This window comes from Schistosoma mansoni, chromosome 2, assembly GCF_000237925.1.
Source record: "Schistosoma mansoni strain Puerto Rico chromosome 2, complete genome".
Classification (NCBI taxonomy): domain Eukaryota; kingdom Metazoa; phylum Platyhelminthes; class Trematoda; order Strigeidida; family Schistosomatidae; genus Schistosoma; species Schistosoma mansoni.
Window position 1 is genome coordinate 1,674,730 of NC_031496.1, and position 12,170 is coordinate 1,686,899.

General features: G+C 40.2%; 1 protein-coding gene across 1 annotated transcript; it reads right to left on the reverse strand.

Annotated features, from left to right (window-relative positions):
- Positions 1-5,829: 5,829 nt before the first annotated feature.
- Positions 5,830-11,283, reverse strand: Smp_170370 (putative potassium-dependent sodium-calcium exchanger 3,4; the record flags this gene model as incomplete). The annotated part of the gene is made up of 4 exons (XM_018795291.1): positions 5,830-6,097; positions 9,447-9,496; positions 10,732-10,832; positions 10,869-11,283. The coding sequence occupies 4 exons, from the start codon at positions 11,281-11,283 to the stop codon at positions 5,830-5,832; spliced, it is 834 nt and encodes a 277-aa protein (XP_018649618.1).
- Positions 11,284-12,170: the final 887 nt, after the last annotated feature.

The window sequence follows — 12,170 nt, forward strand, 5'->3', positions numbered from 1 at the left end:
GGAGGAGAGGCCATCCCAGAACAAGTAAACAGCAAGTTCCTTATGTCTTACAGAGTCACCCCCAATCCGGCGGTACCCGAAGGTAAGTCACCAGCCGAGTGTATGTTCGGAAGGAAAATCCGAACAGTCTTTAGCAGTATGTTGCCACCTAGAAAGACAAATAAACCCACGAATGAAAATCATATGGTCACTCGTAGTTTCAAGGTAGGTGAAAGTGTACTCGTTAAATCGTATCAAGGTGAAAGAAGGTGGAAACCAGGTATTATAGAATGTCAAATCGGAAGTGTGTTGTATCTACTCCGAAGAAATGTCGGAATTTGTATAAGACACGTCAACCAAATTCGAAGGGATGATAGAACATTGATGCCACAGAGCCGGCTCCCATTTCATTTGCTCATGGATTCATCTCCAAAAAGCACTCAGGAGCGCGAAGGTAGATAAGATAAAATGCGCAAGGGCAAAGCGACACAAACTTCGAGAGTAATGAGTCGCAAGAGAATCGCGGTAACTCAACTCCAGGTGGATCCGAGAAATAGGTCTTATACAACAGACTTTAAAGAGGGGAGGTGTGAGGATGGTCCACAGGTGAAGTCGGCAAATGCAGTCTGAATACCTACCCCGAATCTTCAAAAATAGGGAGGTGTTGAGTCGGCTTCCGAAGAACTCTGTCAGAGCCTCCAGAGACTCATAAAGAGCCCAACCAATCAACGATTAAATAGAAGTTGTGTAAAGTTATGCTACTAAAATAACGAGATCCTGATTGGTTGTTTAACACACTGCTACTATGTAAACTCAAGGTCTCTTAATAACTATAAAATCCCTGTACTTTCTGTACATAACTGAACCTTGCAGTAAAGTGTTTCTTTCATACTCGTGTCTTCTCTCTGGTGTTCAAGTCGCTGAGTAGTGCTAGCCCTGGGGTTATCGAAATAGCTTAGGATCTGAATAAAGCGTTCAACCTACATGACATATCAATTTATTTATTTAAACATATTATTATTGATACAAAGAAGCATCAGATACATATGTGCCACACAAATCTCATTTGATTTGTTTGAGGGCTAGGATACTGCCTATGTGCCTAAACTGAAGCATTTGGTTTTTTTAGGGTCCACACCCGGAACCTTTGACCTAAAAACCTGATCCACAAGGCAGTGGAGGATCGTGAGGAGATGCAGTCTCATGGAAGTCGGTGACCAACAATAAGTTCATACGCCATTTGTTCCCTCAGGATATTACAGCCCATGTTCACTACTGCCCCCAAATGCCCTCATACGGCCTCGCGAATATATAGCCTCTACCAGGGAAGTCCTACTCACTACCTTCTCGTGGCGGGAGTGTTGTTCACAAAAGTGAGAGGACGAAAAGCGAATGTCCGGCGTCTTAACTGGGTTGGTGGGCAAGGCGAGTCCACCTAGGGGAGTTGGCAAACCCTGATTCCAAACCAATGGTGCACATGAGCTCCAGGATCCTGAAGGAACGGATGGCGAATGAACCTGTTGTTGGTCACCGGCTACGATGGGACTGCATCTCCTCACGATGCTCCACTGCCTTGTGGATCAGACTTTTAGGTCAAAGGCTCGGGGTGTGGCTCCCTAAGAAAACCACGTGCTTCGGTTTGGGCACCCGGGCAGTATCACAGCCCACACACAAATGACATGAAATGATGCACTACACTAACTACGCTGCTCTCGTTCCTAATAGAAGAAAGCAACTTACATTATTATTATTATTATTATTATTATTATTATTACCATTATTATTGTTATTATTATTATTACTACTATTTACTACGTCGCTTTTTCACTCCCTTTATTCCCAAATTGTGTATCCTTCCTTTTCAACTTCTGCAGTAGCTCGCACATGGTGGAAACTCTGTCCTATCTAAACGATCTCCAGTCACTGTCTAGTTGAAAGTGATTGCTTCCACCGATTACGCGTACTGAAGCAGTCTTTCTGAAACCACGTACGCCGTTCAAGCTGGCTTCCTTCAACGTTCGCACACTAATGCAGATCGGCCAACAGATGGGGCTGGCTTTGTCCTTAGAAAGTCCTAATGTTGACGTTTGTTGTCTATCCGAGACCCGTATTCAAGACTTTAGTGAAGTACCACAAATTCGCTCTCCATCTGTCGCCTCGAAAAGCTTGTTTCACGCGCGCTCAACCGGGGACTCTGCCGCATCTTCGTCCGGTCTTGCTGGCGTTGGTGTCGCACTAAGCGCTAGAGCTGAGGCAGCACTAATCGATTGGATCCCCATTAACAGTCTGTTATGTGCTGTTAGATTAGAAAGTTCCATCAAAGTGAGAAGAAATCGGCGTGAGAAACGGTGTCTTTTCGTCATCTCCTCCTATGCCCCGACAGATTGCAGCCCGGATGCAATCAAGGATGAGTTTTACCACCAGTTAACAGTTCTTCTCCAGAAAGCGCGTTCGACAGATATTGTAGTATTAGCCGGAGACTTGAATGCTCAGGTCGGGCGTCCAGGCACGGAAGAGAGTCGTTTAGGTGGCCGATGGGGACTTGTTGGTCGCAGGACAGATAACGGGGACCGTTTGCTGCAACTGTGCACAGACCACAACCTGTTTCTGGCCAGCACTAACTTCCGGCACAGTCATCGCCGGTGTGCCACCTGGCGTCCTCCCTCTGCATCCCAAGCCTGAACTCAGATTGATCACATCGCGATCAGCTACCGCTGGCGTGGTTGTGTACAAGACTGCCGCTCCTTTTGGAGTACCTATCTGAAGTTTGATCATGCCCTGGTCTGCGCCAATCTCACCTTACTTTTCAGTGGCCGAAGGATTGACCACCACCAACGGATCGATGTTAGTAAATTGACTGCAACTTCTGTTGCAAGTAAGTATCGAGCAGAGCTAGCCTCTAGGCTAGCTACCACCCCACCGAAAAGTATAGATGAGCATTGGTTGCATCTTCACGACGCCATGAAGATGGCGAGTAAGGCCGCTTGCAGCTTCGCCAAACGTATCGCTTATAAGCACTGGGTTTCTTTTGGCTCCTTACAGCTGATGGAAGCCCGTCGGTCTACTCCGGGTGACCGTGATTTCGACCACAAACGAAGGCTGTTACGTAGTGAAATCAAGCCAATGGCAGCAAGAAGTCTGGTGTGAGTGAAACAATCTACGAGGATGACGGGATGTCAATCACTAACATCTGTCGACGTCTTGGACGATGGGCGGAATTTTTCGAAGGGCAGTTCAACTGGCCTGCTGCTCCAGCAACATCAAACAGTTTGTCCTGCCCCCCATGGCCGGTGACGACTGATCCACCAAACGAGGCGGAAGTCCGCAAGGAACTCCAACTCTTGAAGCGTTACAAATCACCTGGCCCAGATGACTTACCTCCGGCTCTCTTTAAAGATGGTGGTGACTTTCTGGCTAAGGAACTGACGATGTTGTTCTATTCGAGCAGTGGGGTTAAGCAGAGTTGCCCAATCTCACCATTCCTCTTCAACTTTGCCATTAATGACATTATGGAAACAACTCTGATGGATGTAAGTAATGGTGGTGTGGATCGATTGCCTGGAGAAGGACTTCTCGACCTCGAGTATGCGGATGATATTGTCTTGCTTTGCGATAATGCCCAAGGCATGCAATCCGCACTTAATCAGTTGGCAATCAGTGTCCGCAGGTACGGCACGTGCTTTGCACCCTCCAAGTGCAAAGTACTCCTACAAGACTGGCAGGATTCTCATCCTGTACTCACCCTGGATGGTGAGGAGATCGAAGTAGTTAAGAAGTTCGTGTATCTAGGTAGCTACATAAGTGCTGGTGGTGGCGTGAGTGATGAGATTGATGCACGTATAATGAAAGCCAGAGCGGCTTATGCCAATCTGGGCCATCTTTGGCGCCTTCGTGATGTTAGTCTGGCTGTAAAAGGTCGGATCTACAACGCGTAGTTGAGAGCAGTTTTGCTCTATGCTTGTGAAACCTGGCCTCTCTGAGTTGAGGATATTAGACGTCTCTCTGTGTTCGATCATCATTGTCTCCGAAGGATTGCTGACACCCAGTGGCAGCACCATGTTAGTAATGCAGAGGTTCGGCATCGTGTGTTCGGACGCAGAGACAATAATTCACTTGGTGTCACCATCTTGAAACATCGACTTTGGTGGCTTGGACATGTTTTACGAATGTCGTCCCAGAGACTTCTACGTCGTGCATTATTTGCCGACTCTGGGACTGGTTGAAAAAAGCGGACAGGTGGTCAGTGTATGACATGGTGTCGTGGTATGAAAGATAGCTGCAAAGGGCTAGCTTCTGTTGGTCCTTCACGACTCCCTGGCTGGGGTCCGAGAGATGGTGTAACACAGTGGCTAGAGGCGTTATCAGATATGGCTCAGAATAGAAGCCAGTGGCGAACCTGCTGTAACCTTCTTTTACTTTCTATATAAAGAATGGTTCTAACTTTCCTAACTGAAAGAGTCTTCTGGTTGTACTTTTCAGTCCGCCTTATCTTTTCACCCCTTCTCTTCCTACTTTCATTATCTTGTGTGGTGCATATGTATCTGGTGTCCTTTTGTACCAATTTATATGTGCTTAAATAATAATAATATAAATATTGTGCACTACTGGTAAGGAATGAGGGTTTTAGAATAGCCGTAGGTGGACTTTCCGAGTCCACCAACCTGGTTAAAGCGAAGAACATTCACTTTTCATCCTCTCAATTTCATAAACAATAGTAATACCACGAAAAGGCAGTGAGTAGGACTTCCCTGGCAGTGGTTGTATGCACATGGCCATGTGAGAGCATTTCGAGAGGAAGAGCTAACTTTCCTTAACCCCGACCATACCATGCCATTTGAGGGCCAACGATAATAATGTTCAGAGAAAATCTTTATTTCTCAAAAATCCAAGCGGAATTAGCCCAATAACTGGATTTTGTTGATTGATCGCTATTTTAATTTTAAAACAGCTTTCATACTGTTGAATTAGGTCCCATGAATCTTTCATCCTGAATGGATGATTTTTAAGGATGTGATTTTAAAAAAGTCAATACATTACTGTACTTTTTCCACTGTATCAATGGTCGGCTAGAGTGTGGAATCAACATTTTAAGTTCATTTTGTCTTCTCAACAGTAAGGGTGGGGTCTTGGTTTGTACTCAAATCCTTTATTGTTCAGAGTTGTGAATTGTCTAAGTTTCTAAACTAATAAAGATATTTTTTGAAGAGAAAAAACCTTTGATTTATCTTTGGGAAGAAAAAAAGTAAACAAATAGTAACCTGGTAGGCAAAGATGGATAGTGGATAGCAGTGGAATCCAGGACGCGCGTTTTGTCCTATTTGAGACTCGTCAGCTGGATGCACTTGCATCTCAGACTTGTTGATGTTCACTCTGGGACTTGAACCCAGTACCTTCCGATTAGATTGATAAATTCAGAAATTTAAATAATCTTTTAGTGAAGGATAGATGAATTTGAAAAGTGTAGACTATCAGATTTATAGCTGGGTAGTGACTGGGAGGTTCAAACTTCACCCCATTGCACAAGCAGGTGACGTATGAAACGAATGGTCCTCAATTCGAGTCTCAGAGTGAACATCAACTCTGACTCTGAGATGCAGGTACATCCAACTGACGAGTCCCGAATAGGATGAAACGCGCGTCAAACTAGATTTCACTGCTAGCTAGTATCCATCTTTGCTTGCCATGCTTGTGAATTTAGGCTGTATCGAGGTGAAATGTACAGCATGCACATATGCCAACTAGAGACTGACCAGTTGCAGTCCTGAAACATCGATGGGAGGATTCAAACAAATAATACTAAGTGAATTTAAATAGTAACCTGGTTTTTCTGAAGAAAAATCTCCATCCCCTTCAAAAACGTTTAAAGCCTATTTTAATATTTGATGGTTCATGACAGATTGGATTAGGTAACAATGATTCATTGTCAATATCAAAATGTCCAAATGCACCACTGTGTTGTTGAATTTGATCAGGGATTCCTTGATCTGCATGGATTGCAGGTGGACAAAATGTTGGATGTTCACGACACCAAACACGCCAAAATGCATCAATGCGTGGATTATAGTGCATTAATAATACATATAATCCATAGACAATAATAAGTATTCTTGATTCATAACTGTTTCAAGATAATAATAATAATACAGAATGGGAATAATGAAGACAAACTAAGAGATCGTGGATATGAAGCTTTAAAGAAAATAATTCAAAGAATATGTTAGGAGTTCTTAATAATATATAATGTCATTATTGCCTCTAAATGCCCTGGTACGGCCGAGAGTTGAGAGGGTCCGCTCTCCCTCTCAAAATGCTCTCACATGGCCACGCGTATATAGCCTCTTCCAGCGAAGTCCTACTCACTGGCTTCTCGTGGCATCACTGTTGTTTACGAAATTGAGAGGACAAAAAGCGAATGCCTGGCGCTTTAACCGGGTTGGTGGACACGGAAAGTCTACCTAGAGGAGTTGGAAAACCCTGATTTCAAACCGATGGTGCACATAGGCTACAGTATCCTGGAAGAACTAATGGTGTATGAACCTATTGCTGGTTACCGGCTACCATGAGACTGCATCTCCTTACGATCCTCCACTGCCTTGTGGATTAGAACTTTGGGACAAAGGCTCCGGAAAGTCATGCATGGAGGACAGCTGACAGATTTTATTTTATTTTATTTAAACACATAAATATTGGTACAAATGGGTACCAGATATATATGCGCCACACAAATCCCATTCGATTTGTGTGAGGGCTGTGATAATGCCCACATGCTCAAACTGAAACAGGTGGTTTTTTAGGGAGGCCACACCCGGAGCCTTTGACCTTAACGTCTAATCAGAAAGGCAGTGGAGCATCGTAAGGAGATGCAGTCCCTTGGTAGTCGGTGACCAACAATAAGTTCATACGCCATTTGTTCCCTCAGGATCCTAGAGTCCATGTGCACCATTGATTTGGAATGAGGGTTTTCCAACTCCCATAGGTGAACTTTCCTGGTTAAAGCGCCGGACATTCACGTTTCGTACCCTCAATTTTGTAAGCAACAGTAATACCACGAGAAGGCAGTGAGTAGGACTTTCGTGGCAGAGGCAATATACGCGTGGTCATGTGAAAGCATTTGGAAAGAAAAAGCGGACTCTCCCGACTCTAGTCACTTCAATGTTGGTAATATATAAAGGAAAAATTGTATATAAGGATATAGTACAGGAAGAAAGAAAGATAGAAAGCAATTTTAATCTCAATCTCATAGTTTAAGGGAAGACAAAGAGTGTATACACTGTACACAATGTGAAATTGGTAAATTGCAGTATAAAAAGAAAGTAAATTTAAATTCACCGACAATCAAATAATCTTCATTGAATGATGATATTCATAGAAATAAAAGCCAACAAGATTCAACTAACTTATTTATTTATAGAGAAAGCAATATGAAGAAAAAAGTATAAAAAAGGTTAAGTGTATCCAAACTTTGAAAGCAAAACTAACCAAACGACAATGACAAAGCCACTGGAAAGCTTTATTGCAAAAGTCAACGGTAAATGATGCATGAGTCCACACAAACACACACGCACACACATGCATATATACTCAAACTTCCAAAAACCAAATAGCATTTTTTGTCCTACAATATCCACTAATCTTTAACATAATTCATGAAATAGGATGGTAGAAATTCAATAAAGAATATCAGTTCGATTTTCTATCAAGAAAAAAGGAGAGAGAAAAGAACTTTGACTTACCAATAGACTAATTCGTCATAAATAACTAATGCCAAGAGTATGATAGATAACAGATAAACAGCGGAATCACCAATTAAGATAAATCACCTATGAAGTAAACAAGGACAACAGAACAATACAAACTGGTTTCGGAAAGAAACGAGAGATATCGAAATAAATGGTAAGAAAGAAAGAACTCAGTTATGAAATATAAATGAAAACGAGAATATTATGATTGAAGTAAGTCAATCAAAAACGAATAGTCCAATAACTCGGATAGATTTAATTATAACAAAAGTCTTCCTTAACAAAAATGTTGAAATTATTCGTGTTATGTATTTGTTTGCTTTTTCTGAAAGTAAATCGTTGAATAGAATGAAAACAGAATGGAAAGAAACTTGAAAACACGTATTCAATACAATGATCAAACATTTGGCTCGATATTGGAGAAATTATGAACCCTATAGGTCTTGAAACTAGCTAGTCTAGTGTTAAATATGTGAAATTCAATCTGCACATGGTCACATATAAGCTACAATATGACAAACTTTATTGGAGACCGATTTCTACTTCAATGCCAAAGATCGCATTTTATCCACTGTTTTTTTACCTTTTGATGTCATATATGTTTTATCAGGTCTGCCGCTTATATCGCATTAAGTAATTCAAGTAAATGTAAATGCATAAGACAATACGATACCAAAGTTACCAGTAGAATAGAGCAACAGATACATTAAATAATACGAATGTAACACAGAAGAGCATCTTGGTGGAAGCCGAAAAGAAATAGTCATGATAACAACCAACTAACCAATTTCATTTGCAGATCTGAACAGATATAAGTACTCAAATGGAAATGAGGAATATTTATACATAATGGATTTATCAAAGTTTGTAATGTGAGACTCAATAGTCTTCATCAATAACATCTTGAAAGTGTTTAGTAACTATAGTAGTCTGATGATATTATGGTTTTATGTATAAATAGTCGTATTGGGTAGATCCCGTCACTTAGATGTCAACCCAATATACTTATTCTCAAAAAAATCAAGTTACGACGAAATTAACATCGTATCTGACCGCCGTTTGGCGCTGTAGTTTGCATAGTGGTATGGTTAGTCTTTACGTCGAAGAAACACTGATTATTCTACTCTCTAATGCTAAAAATACATGGTCTTTTAAAGACACCTGAAACGGTGGCACAAACTATTTCACACGATCTAGTCTCTCAATAAATTTAAATGAAGCAAGAGAGATATTTGAACGACAAAATCAATTGGTCCCATTTCCAGGCTGCTTACCAGCTGTAAAAAGCCTACAGTTTAAAAACAGTAATACAATTCTAAACGAAGGTTTGACATACTTCAGTTAGTGAATTTAATATAGATGTTTAGAACGAAACAGAAAATTGTAATTAGAGGAAGAGGATAGAAGACATCAAATATAATCAATACCGATGGGTATTTATATATTGTAAAATGGTCATTCTGAATAAGGGATATAAAGTTATAGTTACTAATATTCACAACAAAAGAAATAGTGAATGAAAGGATAACTAACCGTTATAAATCGAATAAAGGGACAATACTCAATAGTATTAGCTTGCAGTCTAACATTTATCATCAATCACATACATGTCATATTTATAATGCAATTAAAATGAACCAAACGCACAAAAAAGTAATTATCAGTACACGTTAAATATAAACAGATAGTACCTGTTTTGCGAATAGCGCACTAACACTGACAACCAACATTATGTTGAAGTCAGCAGAACCCACAACAGCTCCAAGGCCGATATCATCCTGTCGAAAGCATTTTTCAAAAAAACAAAACAAGGATAAACTGTATTATGTAAACCAATCTATATATCTAGACAAGGTGAGGATACGGACTTACTCTCGACCAAGTGATGCTTGAGATGAATAGTAAATGATGTGTTGACTTAGTTATGAGAACAAAAACTACGGGGAAATCTACCCAAAACGACAAAAGAAACAATGCCAACTTTATTGGGACTAGAGTAACCCAAAACAATAGAGTGGACATATGCACTTACCGATTATAGGTTATTAGTAGTTACATGTATGATTTGACCACAAGTTATACCATAAAATTTATGTCGTTATGAATTGCTAACCTACAATCACCACAAACTAGTTGAAATTGTAAGATGAACTGTCATACAAACTGAGTTCCTAATATATTAACAGGACTTCTAAAAAACCCTAATCTCAAGAACTATGCTAGGGATACACTATGAAATCACAGATTATATCACTTGACTTACAAGAAACTACTCGTCTAGTAGCTGATGCACAGCGAGATAAAAATTGTAATTAACATGCACAAAACTCTGAAATATGGTGTTACCAAATTAAACGAATATCCAGGAAATTCGTAAGCACTGAACTCATGTAATCAATCAACCAGAATCTTTTTCTGAATAACATATTCGCAACTTTTTACCCTGATACAAGTTTGTATAAACTGACATGAAAAACGCAGCTACAGAGAAAAGTGAAAAATAATTCCTGTTTGAATGCACTTTCACAACTTTTTAAACAATTGGTCAAAGTAACACGTTTAGACTCTATGAACTATGCACCGAATCAAATATATTTCTTAAGATTTCTTGTTTATTTATGGTTATTTCACTTGAATTCCTGTAAAACGTCTGGGTCTAATTGATCAAACATGAGGAGGTATATAATCTTTAATGAAAGTGTTATGGGATTAAGAACATGTTTCGAATAATAATATTACAGGCAACAAATTTGTTCTTTTGAGACCGATCTCACAAACCGTCAAACATATGGTCAAAGAAACTAATTTTTGACGCTGAGTAAAACAAGATAATAAATGCAAATCATCACGTTTGCAAATACAAACACAGAGAATGCACATTACCAATTACTGAGACCATTCGCCTAGTTTTCCGTTAGGTGATAATTCCAAAATCACAATTTTGCAAAAACAGCAAGATGAAGATCATAAGGTATGTTTCACCATTGAAACCAAAAAGACTTCTATCACTCACTTTTGCAATAAATACTCCAACCAAGGTAGTTGCCAGCTCGGGAGCAGAACTTCCAGCAGCCATAAACGTTGCTCCAGCGACATCAGGCTGAAGATGCAATACTATAAAGTACAGGTAAAGTGAAAAATTAAACAAACCTTTACAAATTCTCTCCAGACAAGGAATGAAGTAGTCATCACAAAGTAATGCCAGACCAATGAACATATAAATTGAGACAACCAGATGGATTATAATGGCTCCATATTGCCTTTGGGACTGTGTAAAAATGTCCCGTGGAAAATTTTCGATTGCTAAAGGCGTACAATTTAACGATGGGTGTGGACGCACAACTTGTATTCCCAACAACTTCCTGTTCATCCAAGAACCTCTTTCGCCATTTTGGTCAACTGATGAATCAAAAGTTACGGTTGGATTTAATAAATGCTTTTCATAGTTTTTGGAGCTTGAACTAGCTGCACGGAAATAACGTGAACCAATTTTTGTCACAATGAACACAAAATACAATCCCAAGAAAAGCAATTTGCGCCTTGACAAATTTTTCGTGAATAGCATAATTCAGGAAATATTAAAAGCCAGACGAATGGATTCAATTACTAATTTGTCACCATATGCTTGATGATTATTCAGACGATACAGTTCTGAAAACACCCATAACGAACCTGCAGAAGAACGTAATACGCGCTGTGGAGCAATAGTCAAATGGTTCAAATGGTTCAAATGGTTGAGGACGGAATAGAAGAAGCTTTCGCTTAACGGGCTTCCGTGTCTGGTAGCAGTGGATCACCAATACCTCCAGGTAAGAACCTAGGTATATGAATGATAATAGAGAAAAAAAAAGAGTTTGGTAAATCATAATAATATGTTATCCTTAGTCCTTAAGAATAAGTCAAGTTTCCTCTTAAAGGACTCCTGGGAGGTCGCTTGGACTAGCTCAGTCGGCAGCGAGTTCCAGCACTTGACAACTCTAACGGAGTAGAAGTTGTGTCTGCAGTCTGTTCTGCTATGTAGGGTCTCCAATTTCTGGGTGTTACCTCTCAGGTTAGTGTTATGACTAAGCTTAAGAAGCTGTTTAAGGGAATGACCAGAAGTATTAAGGATACTATAAGTCATAAGAAGATCACCTCTAAGACGCCTGTACTCTAACGGGTAAAGGTTAAGTGATTTGAGGCGCTCTTCATAAGGTTTGAATTTGAGTCCCCGAACTGATTTCGTGGCTCGACGTTGTATACGTTCCAGAGTGTCCTTATCCTTTTGGAGGGAGGGAGGAAATACTATGTTTCCGTACTCTAAATGGAGACGAATAAAACTGTTGAAGATTATATGGAAGGTTCTACCGTCAAACTGGCCAAAAATGCGCTTCAATGTTACCAGTGCGAGGTTTGCTTGAGAGGCGTTTTTGTCACAGTTCGCATACGATTTCAGGTCGTATGGTACCAACA